The following is a 19,503-nucleotide window of genomic DNA, read 5'->3' as shown; positions in this document are numbered from 1 at the left end:
GTTGTGCAGGTGAGTCTGTGGGACTCTCCAGGTCTTTTAACTGCTGGTTCAGACTCTGTTATGGTCCAACCTTCAGCACCAGTTGAAACAAACAGAACAACCACCAAAAGAGTCAGTTTTCTGTAAGCCATGTTGACAGTGTGCTCAGTATGTTTTCACATCCATGAATCCTCTTTAAATATGATGTAAACTGGATCCCTGTGAGAATTTGTTTCCAGTAAGCTCCTCCTACATCACATTCTGCTGTTAGAGTCAAATTAAGGAGAGTAAACACAAATCCTAAAAGCAAAAAAATAAATAAAAATAAAAAAAGTTACATTTTATTGTATTTGTAAGATTCTTTTTTTTTTCTTTGCTTTTTATTTTGTTAGTGAAAACACCAGTGAGCTGAAAGGAAGACTTGCTGCAGCTGGATGAAGGCCTGGATTCTTTTTAGACTTTTGAAGATTTCAGTATTGAAATTGTGTTTGAAGCCACAGACACAGAGAGGATCTCAGGCCCTGCACAAGGAGATACAAAACATTACCTGCTGTAGTTAAGACGACCATGTCTGATGACTTCTCTGTCAAATATAAAGCTGCTCTTTTATTTCACAATTGAGAAGAGTAAAAAAAATAAAAAATAAAAATTAGACACTGACAGTTGACAACAGCTTGAACTTCCATTTATTCTTCTCTTGGCAGTGCTCTGTGCATATTAAAGTTTTGACTCCAATCTTCTACAAACTAAATTTAAGTAAAAATACTTGTTTATCTAAGGTGAGACAATCAGCAAAACCATTTGTCCTCACAAATCATTTTTATTGTTCAGTGTCTGTCTTTACAGAGGAGTCATTCTAATGGTGTGGTTCTCACACTGTGTTCCATGAAAACTGTTTTGTATCATTTTTAATTAAAAACATATATTGCATTATTGCTGTCTATCAACCCAGTAAAGATGAGTACTGTAGGATTTTGTACAGCTGCTCAACCAACTCCAGTCACGATGAATGTCGAGCTCAATAATAAACAGCAGAATCTTCAGTCTTCAGACTGTTCATCTGCAGATACAGCTGCTGTCTGCTGTTGTCTCTGGAGATGGTAAACCGGCCTTGGACTGACTGAGAGTAGTATTTGTTGCTACTGTCATAAATATATGCAACCTACTCCAGTCCTTTTCCAGGAGTCTGTCTGATCCACCCCATCCAGTAGTCACTGAATGTGAATCCAGATGTTGTACAGGTCAGTCTGTGGGATTCTCCAGGTCTTTTAACCACTGGTTCAGATTGTGTCAGAGTCTGACCATCAACACCTGTCAAAACAAACAAGACTATATATATATATTTTAAACTCTGAATGAAGAGAAGCTGCATGATGCACCTATCATTTAGGTATCAATCAAATATTTCTTATGTTATGAAAAAAACTTACAAATGACAGTGTAGTTATCAGCTGAAATCAGGTTATAATAATTTTACAGGTACTTTAAATGTCAATATTATGAAAAGACTTTCTGGAAAATGCCACCAATATATTGTTTTTATTCATTTAACATTATCTTTGCTGCATATGCTCAAAAGCTGTTTCCCTCTTTACTGTAACAGAAATCATTAGTGGTCTGAGGGCTCCTCCTCTGGTGGCTTCATGTTACAAGTGTTCAGGTATTGAGGGGTTTTTGTTCAGGTCTACAGATGGTTTGTGTTGTTGTGTGTCTCTGGCACAGTAATACACAGCAGTGTCTTCAGGTTGCACATTCTGTCCATTGAGAGTCACTGTGTTTCTGGAAGAGTCTAAGCTGATACTGAACTTGTTCTTTAGTGAATCTTTGTAGTATGTGGTGTATCCAACACGTGCACTACCAATCCACTCCAGTTGTTTCCCTGCAGGCTGTCTAATCCAAGCTGTATACCAGCTGCTAACAGAATAAGAGACCTGACAGGTGATGGTCAGACGTTGACCTGGCTGCACAGTCACAGAGGCTGGCTGTGTCAACTGTTCACACTTCACACCTGTACAAAACAATAAAGAAAATGTTTTGTTATCAATGATCAAGTTATACAGCAAAAGAAGAAATGCTGACTATGATAAATCCAGAGAGACTCACAGGATCCAGCTGCCAACAGCAGCAGCAGAGCTACAGAAAACATGGTTGATGGTGAAACTGACGTGCTGTGAACTCCACTGACAGTCTGATGTGAAGTTTTTATAGCTGAGTAACAAGGAAGGTCACTGAGTTTGCATAGAGAACTGACAGATGATGGTCACATGGGTGTGGGTCAGTTTGGAGCTAAATACAGGAACCTGTTTTGATTATTAATAATATTATTATATAATGATGGTTATTTCATGATTCACTGAAAATCCTGCAATAAAAAAGAAGTCTCCACTTCAAATAATGCAGTGTCTCGATACATCATATTCTGTTTTTAAAGTCAAATTAAAGGATATGAATACAGTATAATATAAAATAAAACAGCATTTAAACAACTGGACGATTGTTAAAAACAGATATAAGACAATTACACCTCCATGATGTTAATAAACTGCCTGTGCTTCTTTTTAATTACTATTAAAAAATAACAGTTTAAGTCAGATATTGTAAGGGGTTGGTACAAAAAAAGCAAAAAACACCAGCAACATAATCTTATTGAATACCTGACTTTACTGCAGCTGGTTGAAGCCTGGCCTTTGGTGTTTTAAAGTTTTTAGTATTCAAATTGTGGATACAGACATACAGAAAAACAGAGAAACAGAGACTTGAGAGGAAATTAATTGCAACTTAGGAACTGAAAGCTGTATGATACATATGCAAAAAACTAACTGCCCTGGTGTACAGGAAAATGTCTGCTGACTTATCTGTTGAATAAATCTGTTCTTTTTCACATTTCAAAGTTTTAATTAGCCTTTGTTGTGGAACAAGAAAGATTTGCCTTTTACAGAAATGTGATTTCTACATTCATATTCATAATTTCTTTCTTTGGAAAGTAGGCCTTCAAATCCTGATCAGATATTAGTGGCTCTGACACAGTGTCACTTTCTTGGCTATCAGAACTGAGGACATCAGTCATTTACTGTAGGATTTTGTACAACTGCTCAACTAATTCCAGTCACTGTGGCCCTCGAGCACAATAATAAACAGCAGAATCTTCAGTCTTCAGACTGTTCATCTGCAGATACAGCTGCTCTCTGCTGTTGTCTCTGGAGATGGTAAACCGGCCTTGGACTGACTGAGAGTAGAATTTGCTACTGCCACCACCATAACTGATAGAAGCAACCCACTCCAGTCCTTTTCCAGGAGCCTGTCTGATCCAGCCCATATAGTAGCTACTGAATGTGAATCCAGAGGCTGTACAGGTCAGTGTGTGGGATTCTCCAGGTCTTTTAACCACTGGTTCAGATGGTGTCAGAGTCTGACCATCAACACCTGTCAAGACAAACTAATAATATAATCAGATGTTTTAAGATGGTACATTTTTAAAGACAAGTTCAACTCAACATCAGTGAAAGTCTTCACCTGCCCAGCAGAGAGTTAGAAGCAGCAGTCCTGTCCTATAGTCTATCATGTTGAACTGTGTGTCCACTGTTCTCTGTCATCCTCTCTGCAGTCAGATAAGTAGAGGTGGAAGACATTTGAGTTTTGCATTGACTCCTCCTCACAGTGTTGAACTTCATTTGACTTGGATCTCAGTTACTGTTTGCTGAAACTTGAGAATAAAAGTTCATTGCGCACTAGTCACTTATTTAAGGGTCCCTGTTGAATGTTACAGTATACTTTGTTCAATAGGTTGACAAAACACATTTTATAAGTTGGTTGCTGTTCATTATTGGCACAGTGCCATCACGTGAAAAATAATTTATTAGTTTTAATTGACAGATTGATAATTCATAATCATATCCATTTAAATGCAGTTCTTTTATGAGAAAATAAAGAAAAATACAGATACATACTCATGTTTTTCAGTCAATAAAACAACAATGAGAAAATTCTGTTACCCTCAGTCAAGTGAAAACGATTGTCATCCTCTCTCATTTTTTTATTTTATTTTTTTTCCTGTCTCAGTTAATGGTTATTGTCATACACATGAGTGAAAAACATTTACTGGCTGTTGGAAAGGACATCTAGAATTTAATGGCACAATTCTTATGTAAGGTATATGCAACTCATTAAATAATAATCTGGTCCTCACAGGATTCAGTATCAGAGCTACAGAGAACATGGTTGATGGTGAAGCTGAACTGATGTGAGCTCTTCTGTCCTCTCACTGACACACACACACTTCACTTCCTTATAAGGCAACACACGGTAAAGCTAATCTGATTATTATTATGGCGAGTATAAAGAGTGTATTAATTGACTAATTCACTTAATGACATTGTGTTGGTCAAACTAGGAATGAAGAGAAGCTGCATAATGCATTAATCACATAGGTATAAGTGTACTTATCAGCTTACATGATGCTGTTATTAATTCATATTCATACATATAAACATTGTTTTTGGAAAATGCCTCAATTGTATTATTTACATTCATTTAATATCTCCACTGCTAAATATGTTCAAAGACTGTTTTTCTCCGTTGCACTGAACTAGGTGGTCTAGGTCATTAGTGGTCTGAGGGCTCCTCCTCTGGTGGCTTCATGTTACAAGTGTTCAGACACTGAGGGGTTTTTGTTCAGGTCTATAGATGGTTTGTGTTGTTGTGTGTATCTGGCACAGTAATACACAGCAGTGTCTTCAGGTTGCACATTCTGTCCATTGAGAGTCACTGTGTTGCTGGAAGAGTCTGTGGTGATACTGAACTTGTTCTTTAGTGAATCTTTGTAGCGTGTGGTGGATCCAGCTGATGCATGTCCAATCCACTCGAGTTCTTTCCCTGCAGGCTGTCTGATCCAAGCTGTCCAGTAGCTGCTAACAGAATAAGAGACCTGACAGGTGATGGTCAGATGTTGACCTGGCTGCACAGTCACAGAGGCTGGCTGTGTCAACTGTTCACAATTCACACCTGAAAAAAAGAAAATGTTTTGTTATAAATTATCATTTTTTTCTTCAAAAGAAGAAATGTTGACTCTGATAAATCCAGAGACTCACAGGATCCAGCTGCCAACAGCAGCAGCAGAGCTACAGAAAACATGGTTGATGGTGAAACTGACGTGCTGTGAACTCCACTGACAGACTGATGTGAAGTTTTTATAGCTGAGTAACAAGGAAGGTCATTGAGTTTGCATAGAATCAAATATATGAAGCATCAGGCCAATAGAAGAGCCTATTGTTATTGGATTTTTAGAGTGAAAACCTGCCAAGATACCAACCCTGCTTTACATATAATATTTAGATTTCATTACTCACATATTGTATTGTATTGCTATGATGATATCATTACAATGAAAAGTTACATTTGCAGCAGCGGTTCTCAGTTTGCATAAAACAAAAGATTTCAGTGTTTGCAGATGTTTGAAGCCTCAGACAAACAGAAAAAAAATCCTCCAAAGGGAAAATATATACAAAATAATATAATAATATGATATGCATAAAAAACAAAATCCTTCGTCTTAGATGAAACCATAGTAAATCATGCATTTAGAGTTTAAGTTCTATATTAATCAACACATTACAGATGGTCAGTAGTTACAACAGTAAAATCAAGTATCAAGATCTTAAAGAGTTTTTTTTTTGTGTTTTTTCTTTTGCTTTTAGCTTACTATTGTTTTAAGGGTTTCAATAATAACACTGAAAAAGGGCAGCAAGGTTTGATTTGCCAGATATCTAAATAAATAAACAGATTTATTTCTTTAAAATATTTATTTTTCAAAAGCTGCAAAATGTCTTAATTTCAAAATTGTTCCAGTTGTGGACTTGTTTTACTGTATTCATAGGATCCAAAAACCAGAAGCCAACTATATTCAGAGTTAAGAATCTATTTTATATTATTTCCACTACTGCAGTGAAAATTACATTCTATTAAAAAGCTACTCTATTGTCTACGAACCAGTCTGGAAGAGTCTGTGCTGATACCGAACTTGCTCTTTAGTGAACCTTTGTAGACTGTGGTGGATCCAGCTGCTGCATGTCCAATCCACTCCAGTTCTTTCCCTGCAGGCTGTCTGATCCAAGCTGTGTAGTAGTCGCTAACAGAATAAGAGAGCTGACAGGTGATGGTCAGACATTGACCTGGCTGCACAGTCACAGAGGCTGGCTGTGTCAACTGTTCACACTTCATACCTGTGGAGGAAAACATGTTGAATATTGAATCAGTGTAATGACAGTGAACAGTCAGTGAGCTGTGATCATACTGTCAGTGTCTCTGCTTCAGTGAGACTCACAGGATCCAGCAGCAGCAGCAGAGCTACAGAGAACATGGTTGGTAATGAAGGTGATGTGATGGGAGCTTCTCTTCTTCTGCTGCAACTGATGGCATGATCAAGTCTTTATAGCAGATTGTTGGGAAGTTCACTTTGCATAGAGAAGACCCTGCAGGTCAGTGTGTGAGATTCTTCAGGGCTTTAAACCACTGGTTCAGATTATGCCAGAATCTGACCATCAACACCTGTCCAGACTAACAGAAATGCATATCATGCATTACAATACAGCACAAATGGAAATATGTCAAAATTAAAGAGCATTGTTAGTGTTGTTTTTATTCGTGGATCTTAGGAATGACTAGTAACCTGTCTGAACCAATGAGTTCTTGCAAGGTGGAATAAACACCAACAACAACATACATATTACCCAACGTGATTGACAACACATACTGATAGAGAGACCAATGAAAGAAAACTGCATATATAAGTGATCCACTCCGATCCTGTCTGATCATATTGACTCCGCACAGGGAAGAGAAGCTGGATCTCAGCTGTTGTTTGGTGAATGTAAAGGTCTGATTTAGGTAAAATGTTAATGTTAAATTTATATTATCAATAAATAGTCATAGTGAGTCTCAGTCAGTTAAGATGTGAGAAAGGTGGATCTGTTTAATTGTAGATCAAGTATGTTTTTCATTTATGAACCACTTACTGTCTTTACCTTTCTGTGAAGAATTAATCATTGTGACATTTTAATGTAGCCCGTGGAATTAAGCACCACACAGGACGTATTTACTTATGGGGTTCGTGTAGCTTGGATTTAATGATCACCTTTGAACAGGTCGTTTTTTCACAGCGAGTATACTGAATCCCTTGCTTTCACAATGTGGTGTAGTCTTTTACCAAAATGAATTAAAACCATAGAACAAAAATACGACAATGGGCTATGACTAATGTCAGAAAACATGAAATAAAACCTGTTAAATTCATATTTAACAACCATAAACCCACAGACATAATCCGCACGCTAACATTGTTCACAGTGGTCGATGCATCCAAAATGCTGGGACAGGAACACCAGTAGGGCCTAAATCATACCATCTCGTTACAATAATAACAGATAATGTTATTCTACATATTTGTACAGGGATATATGTGTATTTACCTACTACTTTACACGACTGCATCTTAGGACCGTCCACTTTGCAAATCTCCAGGTTGTTCGCACGTAAACAGGAAGTAAAACTTTGATGCACATGGCAGGTGCAGCAATGCGCAATACTGACACCTTGTGACCAAAGTCCGCACCAAAAAGTGCCTGTGCCAGCACACTTTCAATCTAATTTTTACATTTACAGTGTTACACTGGCAATAAAACAACAAATAACAAAATAACCATTTAACTTTGAGAATTAAAACCTAGGTGGAAAATTATATCTGTGATATATTTACCACCCGGTTACATTAATAGCTGTTTTATTGTTGTGGTAATTGTTAAATAATCATTTGACTGTGGGAATATTTTTATATTTTTATGAAATACTGGGAAAAGTATGTGTTCATTTAAAAGCAAACATATATTGCATTATTGCTGTCTATCAACCCAGTAAAGATGAGTACTGTAGGATTTTGTACAGCTGCTCAACCAACTCCAGTCACTGTGACTCTCGAGCACAATAATAAACAGCAGAATCTTCAGTCTTCAGACTGTTCATCTGCAGATACAGCTGCTGTCTGCTGTTGTCTCTGGAGATGGTAAACCGGCCTTGGACTGACTGAGAGTAGTATTTGCTGCTACTGTCATAACTGATATAAGCAACCCACTCCAGCCCTTTTCCAGGAGCCTGTCTGATCCAGTTCATATTGTAGCTGCTGAATGTGAATCCAGAGGCTGTACAGGTCAGTGTGTGGGATTCTCCAGGTCTTTTAACCACTGGTTCAGATTCTGTCAGAGTCTGACCATCAACACCTGTCAAGAGAAAAAACAAACAAACAAAAACAAAACATCACATATAAGTAGACATATAAATAGAAATAATGTATGACTGGCATCAGTGAAAATCTTCACCTGTCCAGCAGAGAGTTAAAAGCAGCAGTCCTGTCCTATAGTCCATCATGTTAAACTGTGTGTCCACTGTTCTCTGTCATCCTCTCTGCAGTCAGATAAGTAGAGGTGGAAGACATCTGAGTTTTGCATTGACTCCTCCTCACAGGGAGAAGAGAAGTGGATTGAACTTGGCCATCAAAAACCTTGTCTGTGGTCTAAGGGTATTTTCTAATTTTTTGCATAATTTCTTAAATGCACCATTTAAAGGTACTTGCGTATTGCATAGTATCCCAGTGTTTTATATCACATATATTTATATAACTTCATCTTTATCTATGCGGAAGCACCCTTCATCCAAGAACTGTAAATTGGTAATGAGGTAATTTGGCCCAAATGCTAAAAAACTGCAGCTCACCTTTTGAAATTCTACAAATCTTTTGTGAAAATGTACCATTACTCATGAATATTAGTTGTTTTGGGCTTGAAATGGAATGGACAAAAGTCTTAGCTTCACAAAAGTAGTGGAGTTTAGAAGTGGAGCTTCAGAATACAAAGTTCAGACTAAGGCTTTAATTAAATAAAAGGTACTGCTTTCAAACAAAATACAGACTTTAAAAGAATGTATTTTTTTCAACAGACCACATTGGTTCAACAGTTTATTAAGTGAAATGAATGATAAAGAGTATAAAGTAAGAACAACTATACTTCCATATCTGAGTCTGATTCTTTAAGAGAGACAAGTTCCTACATTTGACAACACTTAACTGTACCATTATGAACTACAACAGGAATTTTATCTTTAGATTGTTTTGTTTTATTTTTTTATTTTATTTTTTTAAATTCTTATTATTATTATTATTATTATTATTATTATTATTATTTAATTTTTTTTTTTTTTTTTTTTTTTTTTTTTTTTTGTGGTGAGGCACTTCAAATCAATCATCTGTCCAGCAAGGCCTGGTTTAACGTGACAGGCTATGGCTGCTGGCCAGGAGTACACAGAGTTTATTGGAACAGAGTCAGCTCAACTAACTTCAGTCACTGTGACTCTCGAGCACAATAATAAACAGCAGAATCCTTAGTCTTCAGACTGTTCATCTGCAGATACAGCTGCTGTCTGCTGTTGTCTCTGGAGATGGTAAACCGGCCTTGGACTGACTGAGAGTAGTATTTGTAGCTGCCACTGCCACTATCAATCCTGGCAAGCCACTCCAGTCCTTTTCCAGGAGCCTGTCTGATCCAGGCTAGATACAGGCTGCTGAATGTGAATCCAGAGCCTGTACAGGTCAGTGTGTGGGATTCTCCAGGTCTTTTAACCACTGGTTCAGATTCTGTCAGAGTCTGACCATCAGTCTGACCTGATTTTCAGGATCATGAAAGAAAAGCTATCACTGGTAATGAGATAAGACATCTAAAATTTTATGTCACAACAATTTAAGAAATACACAGCATTAATATAAAGTATTAATGTAATGTAAAGTTTATGCAAGTAATTAATAAAGCAGCTGGTAACTGGATCTTAATGGGATCACAGGTGGTTTGTTGCACTGTGGCACCAAGTACACAGTAATAAACAGCTGTGTCCTCAGGCTGCAGATTCTGTCCTGTTATAGTCACTGTTCCAGCAGACATTTCTCTGCTGTAGTTGAACTTGTTCTTCAGAGCGTTATTTTGGTTAAAGTCTCCTCCTCCCCACTGATGCATAATCCAGTCCATCAGTTTTCCTTCACGCTGTCTGACCCAACCTGTAGCATAGCTGTTATCAGTCAGAGAATAACCAGAGACCTGACAGGTGATGGTCAAAGACTGTCCAGGCTGCACAACCTTTGACTCTGGCTGGATGAGATCAATACTGTACACACCTGTGGAAACAGAAATCAACATTATCTCCATCATTCATCTGACTATTCAGTGTTTCTAATGTGTTTATTAGTGTGAATCCACTGAAAGCTCCTCACAGGATCCAGCTGCCAGCAGCAGTATCAGAGCTACAGGGAACATGGTTGATGGTGAAGCTGAACTGATGTGAGCTCTTCTGTCTTCTCACTGACACACACACACACTTCGCTTCCCACCGAGGAAACTCACAGTACAGCTCATTCAATTATTATTATCAAACAGTAATTGAAGAAAAAAGTATTCACATAGGTCAAACTCAAAATGAAAAGAAGCTGCAAAATTCATTTATCTTTAGGTAACAGTGGAATGTGCACAGTCATCAGTTACAATGTTATTTTTGAAAACTGCTTCCCCAATGTTATTATTACTGTACATACCATTTTCTATTGCCTTCTTTATTGCTGATTGTTCAAAGATTGTTTCTCTCCTCAACAGTGAACTGGTGTGAAATCATTAGTGGTCTGAGGGCTCCTCCTCTGGTGGCTTCATGTTGCAAGTGTTAAGGCACTGAGGGGTTTTTGTTCAGGTCTACAGATGGTTTGTGTTGTTGTGTCTCTGGCACAGTAATACACAGCAGTGTCTTCAGGCTGCACATTCTGTCCATTTAGAGTCACTGTTTTGCTGGAAGTGTCTAAGTTAATACTGAACTTGTTCTTTAGTGAATCTTTGTAGTATGTGTTGTATCCACCACCTCTCCTTCCAATCCACTCCAGTCCTTTCCCTGCAGGCTGTCTGATCCAAGCTGTGGCATAGCTGCTGAGATAATAAGAGACCTGACAGGTGATGGTCAGACGTTGACCTGGCTGCACAGTCACAGAGGCTGGCTGTGTCAACTGTTCACACTTCACACCTGTTTAAAAAAAAAGAAAATATTTTGTGACAAATTTTCAGGTTATATAACAAAAGAAGAAATGTTGACTATGACAAATCCAGAGAGACTCACAGGATCCAGCTGCCAACAGCAGCAGCAGAGCTACAGAAAACATGCTTGATGGTGAAACTGATATGCTGTGAACTCCACTGACAGTCTGATGTGAAGTTTTTATAGCTGAGTAATGAAGGAAGGTCACTCAGTTTGCATATTGAACACATGAATCCTTAATGTTGGTAAAGCTGGAACCAAAAAAAAAAAAAAAAAAAAAAAAAACTCCTCTCAGTGCTATAATATCAATGTATTACATATGATATTTCCATTTCATTTCACACTAAACTGTAACATTTTCAAGCTGTCCCTGAATTTAGTTTTGAAACAGCTGTTAACTGTAAATGAATTATATTGACAACAATTCCATATTAAAACATTATGTGAACTCTCATGTAATTGTAATCAATTAAAAGAATCATTATCTGAGTGTCATTCAAGTTGGTTCAACATAGATATTTGATGATTTAAACCCACAATAATGATGTTGATATACACCCATGGAAACAAGAGAAGCAACCACCCAGAATTCTAACTTTGTATGAACCATGTTTGTGTGTTTCTCATGTTTTCTAACTATTAAAACATATTTTAGATAAATGTATGTATTTTTAATGCCTGTAATTGTTGATGTAAGACAGAAAAAATACAAAAAATATTATTGTATATGTTCTAAACTGAGGCACCACCAGATTTGTTTTGTTAATTGCTGTTTGTTCGTCATTTCACTTCACTCAAACATAATAAAAAGTGTATTTTCATATACTCTATGTAGCATTTATTTATTTATTTTCTTTTTTACTCACATATTTGATGCAAACAGAAGTAATACCAGCAGTTATGATCAATCCAGTGCAGTAAAAAGATGTTTGTGGTAGATGGGCTGTAAGTTTGCATAAAATAAGGTTTCAGTGTTTGCAGCTGTTTGAAGCCTCAGACAAACAGAAAATATATTCCCCCAAAGTGAAACAATTGAAGAAGTGAAGCAGAACATGTGTGACAATCCACAAAAAACTAAATCTTTACACTTTGAAGAAACTGTGATAAATCATGCATTCATGTGTAACGTTCTATAAGAATCAATACATGGGATTCTCAAAGAAAACAGCTGCTTGGAAACTGACACCTGTGTGACAATATCCACAAAGTTTGTTTATCATTAGATTTATCATACATTTGTCATAGATTATGTAAAACAACATTCATCTCAGCAGGCAAATGAGACACTTAATGATTTAACAGTCTCTGCAATAAGGGCTATAGATGGAAAGAAGCTCTAATTTTTATTATAATCTCCTGCAGACTAAACAAAGGTCATCATCAGTCTTAAGACTCATAAATGCAGATTAGAGCTGAAAACCATTTAACAGTGTTGAATATATTTAGAGTGATTATTTTCTATGAGGATTATTTTGAATGACGTTCTAAAGCTTAATCACTGATAAAGTAATAAAGTGTATATGGAAGTTAATGTTCTTGAACTATCTGAATGAGGACATTAATGTGAAGTAAAGGGGGTTTGATAAGTACTGTAGGTTTTTTGTACAGCTGCTCAACAACTCCAGTCACTGTGACTCTCGAGCACAATAATAAACAGCAGAATCTTCAGTCTTCAGACTGTTCATCTGCAGATACACCTGCTCTCTGCTGTTGTCTCTGGAGATGGTAAACCGGCCTTGGACTGACTGAGAGTAGTATTTGTTGCTACCAGTACCATGCAAGGCAACCCACTCCAGTCCTTTTCCAGGAGCCTGTCTGATCCAAGCCATATTGTAGCTGCTGAATGTGAATCCAGAGGCTGTACAGGTCAGTGTGTGGGATTCTCCAGGTCTTTTAACCACTGGTTCAGACTGTGTCAGAGTTTGACCATCAACACCTGTCAAGAGGATGAAAAACAATGCCAGTACAATTAGTTGGTGACACAAAAAGAAAAACTGTAAAATTATCAGTGACAGTCTTCACCTGTCCAGCAGAGAGTTAAAAGCAGCAGTCCTGTCCTATAGTCCATCATGTTAAACTGTGTGTCCACTGTTCTCTGTCATCCTCTCTGCAGTCAGATAAGTAGAGGTGGAAGACATCTGAGTTTTGCATTGACTCCTCCTCACAGGGAGAAGAGAAGTGGATTGAACTTGGCCATCAAAAACCCTGTCTGTGGTCTAAGGGTATTTTCTCATTTTTTACATAATTTCTTAAATGCACCATTTAAAGGTACTTGCGTATTGCATAGTATCCCAGTGTTTTATATCACAACTTCATCTTTATCTATGCTGAAGCACCCTTCATCCAGGAACTGTAAATTGGTAATGAGGTAATTTGGCCCAAATGCTAAAAAACTGCAGCTCACCTTTTGAAATTCTACAATTCTTTTGTGAAAACATACCATTACTCATGAAGGTTAGATGTTTTGGGCTTGAAATGGATTTACAAAAGTCTTAGCTTCACAAAAGTAGTGGAGTTTATGATTAAAATGGAAGATAAGTGCATAAAACAATGTCAAGGAGACAACAGGAGGAGGAGCTTCAGAATACAAAGTTCAGACTAAGGCTTTAATTAAATAAAAGGTACTGCTTTCAAACAAAATACAGACTTTAAAAGAATGTATTTTTTTCAACAGACCACATTGGTTCAACAGTCTATTAAGTGAAATGAATGATAAAGAGTATAAAGTAAGAACAACTATACTTCCATATCTGAGTCTGATTCTTTAAGAGAGACAAGGTGCTACATTTGACAACACTTAACTGTACCATTATGAACTACAACAGGAATTTTATCTTTAGATTGTTTGTTTGTTTGTTTTGTTTTGTTTTTTTGTGGTGAGGCACTTCAAATCAATCATCTGTCAGCAAGGCCTGGTTTAACATGACAGGCTGTGGCTGCTGGCCAGGAGTACACAGAGTTTATTGGAACAGAGTCAGCCCAGAAGATCAGTACAGTAGGATTTTGTACAGCTGCTCAACTAACTTCAGTCACTGTGACTCTCGAGCACAATAATAAACAGCAGAATCTTCAGTCTTCAGACTGTTCATCTGCAGATACACCTGCTGTCTGCTGTTGTCTCTGGAGATGGTAAACCGGCCTTGGACTGACTGAGAGTAGTATTTGTAGCTGCCACTGCCACTATCAATCCTGGCAAGCCACTCCAGTCCTTTTCCAGGAGCCTGTCTGATCCAGGCCATATAGTAGCTGCTGAGTGTGAATCCAGAGGCTGTACAGGTCAGTGTGTGGGATTCTCCAGGCCTTTTAACCACTGGTTCAGATTCTGTCAGAGTCTGACCATCAACACCTGTCAAATGAAAAAAGAAAAAAAAATGCCATATGTTACATTAGTGGTACAAATGAAAATATGTCAGATCAAGATCAGTGAAAGTCTTCACCTGCCCAGCAGAGAGTTAAAAGCAGCAGTCCTGTCCTATAGTCCATCATGTTAAACTGTGTGTCCACTGTTCTCTGTCATCCTCTCTGCAGTCAGATAAGTAGAGATGGAAGACATCTGAGTTTTGCATTGACTCCTCCTTACTGGGAGTGAACATTTATATTTTGCTCATTTTTGTTTTAGTAAACATACATTGTGAATATTATTTTTTAAAACCCTAATTTCAGCTGCTTCCAAGGCGCATGGAGGAGGCAAACAGTCAGAAAAAGGTCAAAATTCCTTGTAAAGTCATCCAGAGCAACAGGTTTCAGGATCATGACGAAGGCCTCTTCATTGTTCTAAATCAGGACATTAAATATGCCTAGAATGCTTTCTATTATGATTGATTGATTTGATTGAGCATTCTGAAACAGCAGAACAGAATTATACCCTGTGTTGTACAGACATAATAAAGTTTCATCATGGAACAGTTATTCAAGTCCATTTATGGACCTTGGTACGTTATAAACTTCACAACGATTGAATGCTCGATTTTGGGACTGTATTAGCTTTATTTCAACAGATGTGCCTAATGTTGCAGTTTTGCAGTGTCATTATACTATATACACTCTATATGTATCATACAACCTGTCACTGATAAGCAAATTGATTTCTTGGTTTTTATTTTCATTTTCATTTTTCATTATTATTAACAAAAAATGTTCCCTTATGTGCTGATTAATTTAGATTGTATATCACAATGGAGGCAGCAAAACAATTTAAGATACAGTCAAATGGGGACAGACAGAAATATTCAGTTTCTAATAAATTTCCAAAGGTTCTCCCTCACATTGGAGTGTGTGAGAACCTAAAAAGATGAAATATTATTCAGAGACAACAATTTATTTGAAAGAAGTTGCTTAAAGTTGATTACTAGTTTCATGACCAACCCTAAAATGTTTATGTAACACAACCTGTTTCTGAGACTGAATGTTCCCAGTGGTGGTGTTAAATAGAGGAAGTAGTTTTTGTACGACTCTCCTATTATTGTTTCTCACTGTGACTCTCTGGCACAGTAATACACTGCTGTGTCCTCAGTCTTCAAACTGGTCATCTGTAGATATATTTTACTGCTGTAGTCATCTCTGGAGATGGTGAATCTACCCTGGACTGACTGGGAGTAATAGATAGAAGTACTGCCTGTGTGTATAAAAGCAATCCACTCCAGTCCTTTTCCAGGAGCCTGTCTGACCCAAGCCATATAGTAGCTGCTGAGTGTGAATCCAGAGACTGTACAGGTCAGTCTGTGGGATTCTCCAGGTCTTTTAACCACTGGTTCAGATTCTGTCAGAGTCTGACCATCAACACCTGTCAAGACAAGAAAGAAATGCATGTCATATGTTACATTCGTGGCACAAATGAAAACATATCAGATCAAGATCAGTAAAAAATCTTCACCTGTCCAGCAGAGAGTTAAAAGCAGCAGTCCTGTCCTATAGTCCATCATGTTAAACTGTGTGTCCACTGTTCTCTGTCATCCTCTCTGCAGTCAGATAAGTAGAGGTGGAAGACATCAGAGTTTTGCATTGACTCCTCCTCCTCACAGTGTGGAACTGAATCTGTCTTTGATCTCAGTTACTGTTTGGTGAAACGGGAGAATATATGTTTATTGTGCACTAGTCATTCCTCCAAGAGTCTCTCTTGAATATTTCAGCATAATTTGCACTAGGTTAACAAATACATTATTTAAATTGGTTTCTCTTCATTATTAAGCACAGTTTATATCAAATTAATAATAATTGATCAGATTTAGAATGCCCCTAAAGTGAGTATGTTCAATTGTATTTTATATGGAAAATAATAAACAAACAAAAAAGCATAGAAACCATTAAGTCATAATTTTCAGTCAATAGAAGTACATTGTCCAGTGAGGGATAAAGACTCTTTTACCTTGATTGTAGTTAAAAGTTTGTAATTTAAAGTTAAAAAAAAGTTTGACAACAAATGAATTTTGTTTGTTAGTCTTTAAAACTGATAGAAGCGATTTTATTCATCTGAATTTGAAAGTTGCACTAAATTTAAATTCTATCCCCCAACTAAATCTAATCTTTGCCAATGAAGTGAAGTGACATTATGTTTTGTTTTATCTTAATTAGTTGTGATTTTTACACATGAATTAAAAATCTAATGGCTCAATAAATCAAGTATCATCTCCTCACAGGATCCAGCTGCCAACAGCAGTATTAGTGCTACAGAGAACATGGTTGATGTTGAGCTCAAGATGAGTACAAAACGCATTCAGCATTTAGGCATAGGTGGAATACATCTTGGGTTTTGTTTGTTGTCTTCATTTCTAAACATCTCCAAAGACTGGTTCTCTCCTCAACAGTGAACTGGTGTGAAATCATTAGTGGTCTGAGGGCTCCTCCTCTGGTGGCTTCATGTTACAAGTGTTCAGGCACTGAGGGGTTTTTGTTCAGATCTACAGATGGTTTGTGTTATTGTGTGTATCTGGCACAGTAATACACAGCAGTGTCTTCAGGCTGCACATTCTGTCCATTTAGAGTCACTGTGCTGCTGGAAGAGTCTGTGTTGATACTGAACTTGTTCTTTAGTGAATCTTTGTAGTATGTGGTGGATCCAGCTGCTGCATATCCAATCCACTCCAATCCTTTCCCTGCAGGCTGTCTGATCCAAGCTGTGTAGTAGCTGCTAACAGAATAAGAGACCTGACAGGTGATGGTCAGATGCTGACCTGGCTGCACAGTCACAGAGGCTGGCTGTGTCAACTGTTCACACTTCACACCTGTTTAAAAAAAAATGAAGAAAACATTCTCTTATCAATGATCAAGTTATACAACAAAAGAAGAAATGTTGACTATGACAAATCCAGAGAGACTCACAGGATCCAGCTGCCAACAGCAGCAGCAGAGCTACAGAAAACATGCTTGATGGTGAAACTGACGTGCTGTGAACTCCACTGACAGTCTGATGTGAAGTTTTTATAGCTGAGTAACAAGGAAGGTCACTGAGTTTGCATAGAATCAAGCAACTGTTAACTTTTCTGCTTTTGCTGTAAACTATTTGTTTGTGTTGCTTTGAAACCCAATTGTTGGTTACATTCATCACATTCTAGTTTAATTGCAAATAATGTGATGGATTAGGAAAAATATTGCTATTCTCAATGTTAATATCAACATTAAGGTCTACAGTAAGGGAATTCTTCACCATGAATAGTAGAAAACGTTTTCAATAAAGTTTAACTGTAATAACAATGAACAATGATGATGGCAACACCTACCAGTAATATTACTTACAGTACTTTACAGTCTGTTCATTCTCTTATTTTATTTTATTTATTTATTTTGTTTTACTTTTTTATGCTGCTTTCCTGAAAAAAAATATTGGTTTACACCAGTCTTAGATACATTTACTTCAAATGAACAAAGCTTTTATTTTTAATCACAGCACTTTCTTATCCATTTATTAAGTCACTTATTCGTTTACTGTACAAAGAAGTAGTGACAGCAGCCAGGATAATGTAAAAATCACATTTACCTAAAAGACTTTACTACTAAAATAAGTCATGCTAAAATATCAGTGTGTCAGTCAGCAGAGATCAATGAGAACACCAGATCTGAATAAACAACAGAAAGAGAAATTTGATACTGACTGCCCTCTAGTGATTTCATAAGAGAAAGTACAGCATGATATTTTACTCTCAGATTCCACATATTTTATAGACATTAGTCTAATTTGTAGAAATATATTTTTGGTTGAAGAATCGGTAGAATTGCATTTATTTCATTTTATACCTGGAATAACATTTTAACAACCAGATTGTTGTGCTGCCTTTGGTTGTTTTATTAAGAAAATATATATTTATTTTGAATTTAATTTTAAACTTAAACCTAAACCCTATCTATTCAACCTACATTAAATTAATTAGAAAAGATTAGTTGATTCCACTAAATTCATGTATGATATTTTACAGTGCACTACAGAAAACAAATATGTTATCTATGAAGATTTTACTGATGTTCAATATCAATATATTTGTGAATTTTCAAATACATAAATGAACATGTCCTCATTATGTTAATATAAAAAAACATATAATGAGAATTTGTTTATAGAAAGTCGGTCACAGTTACATTTCCTTCAAAATGTATTTGTTGTTAATTGGTTAATTGTATAGAAAGGTAACTTTTAGGAGGCAGAGTCTGCACTTTTCATTTCACTCACAATCAATCAATCAACATGATTCATACTTCATGTAAAGGAGGATCATATACAATTTCCTCATTCTCCCAAACACTCTTCTTTCCTGAATATAAATATATTTAAAAAAAAACTTTAAACATGTAAAATCACCATAAGGATTTCAAGACTTAGTCTTCACAGCTGTATAAATATGGAGTTCAATAAAAGCACGAACAAAATGTAACTTGTGTTAATTAGCAGGGGGATTTTGTACAGCTGCTCAACCAACTCCAGTCACTGTGGCTGTCGAGCACAATAATAAACAGCAGAATCTTCAGTCTTCAGACTGTTCATCTGCAGATACAGCTGCTGTCTGCTGTTGTCTTTGGAGATGGTAAACCAGCCTCGGACTGACTGAGAGTAGTATGTGGTGCTACCACTACCACTATCATGCCAGGCAATCCACTCCAGGCCTTTTCCAGGAGCCTGTCTGACCCAGGCCATAGCATAGCTGCTGAATGTGAATCCAGATGTTGTACAGGTCAGTCTGTGGGATTCTCCAGGTCTTTTAACCACTGGTTCAGATTCAGTCAGAGTCTGACCATCAACACCTGTGAAGATGAAAAAGAAATTCAGTATGTGTTTTAAGTTAACAACTGTAGTGAAATCTTCAAATCGAGATCTCAGAATAGTTGAATCTCTTCACCTGCCCAGCAGAGAGTTAAAAGCAGCAGTCCTGTCCTATAGTCCATCATGTTAAACTGTGTGTCCACTGTTCTCTGTCATCTTCTCTGCAGTCA

At 37.0% G+C, this 19,503-nt stretch overlaps 1 long non-coding RNA gene and 5 gene segments (V, D, J or C); 1 reads left to right on the top strand and 5 right to left on the bottom strand.

Moving 5' to 3' along the window:
- Positions 1-1,687: 1,687 nt before the first annotated feature.
- Positions 1,688-19,317, top strand: LOC127142215 (uncharacterized). 2 transcript variants are annotated; one of them, XR_007812697.1, is made up of 3 exons: positions 1,688-1,723; positions 9,407-9,609; positions 19,245-19,317. It is a non-coding gene; the product is annotated as an uncharacterized LOC127142215 (long non-coding RNA). The 2 variants fall into 2 exon arrangements; XR_007812696.1 differs by lacking the exon at positions 19,245-19,317 and adding an exon at positions 15,799-15,881.
- On the bottom strand, positions 3,932-5,171 carry LOC108881002 (Ig heavy chain V region 914-like). The segment is given in 2 exon segments: positions 3,932-4,980; positions 5,067-5,171. Coding segments are annotated over 2 exon segments (405 nt in total).
- Positions 7,882-8,442, bottom strand: LOC108880997 (immunoglobulin heavy variable 3-30-3-like). The segment is given in 2 exon segments: positions 7,882-8,246; positions 8,346-8,442. Coding segments are annotated over 2 exon segments (363 nt in total).
- On the bottom strand, positions 13,835-14,640 carry LOC108881001 (Ig heavy chain V region 6.96-like). The segment is given in 2 exon segments: positions 13,835-14,431; positions 14,523-14,640. Coding segments are annotated over 2 exon segments (366 nt in total).
- LOC127142214 (Ig heavy chain V region 5A-like) lies at positions 16,982-17,517 on the bottom strand. The segment is given in 2 exon segments: positions 16,982-17,306; positions 17,404-17,517. Coding segments are annotated over 2 exon segments (351 nt in total).
- Positions 18,975-19,503, bottom strand: LOC108880996 (Ig heavy chain V region 914-like). The segment is given in 2 exon segments: positions 18,975-19,314; positions 19,410-19,503. Coding segments are annotated over 2 exon segments (366 nt in total).

The sequence above is a fragment of the Lates calcarifer genome, unplaced genomic scaffold (assembly GCF_001640805.2).
Source record: "Lates calcarifer isolate ASB-BC8 unplaced genomic scaffold, TLL_Latcal_v3 _unitig_9_quiver_868, whole genome shotgun sequence".
NCBI classification, from domain to species: Eukaryota; Metazoa; Chordata; class Actinopteri; family Centropomidae; genus Lates; species Lates calcarifer.
This window is presented reverse-complemented; position numbering and strand designations above follow the sequence as displayed.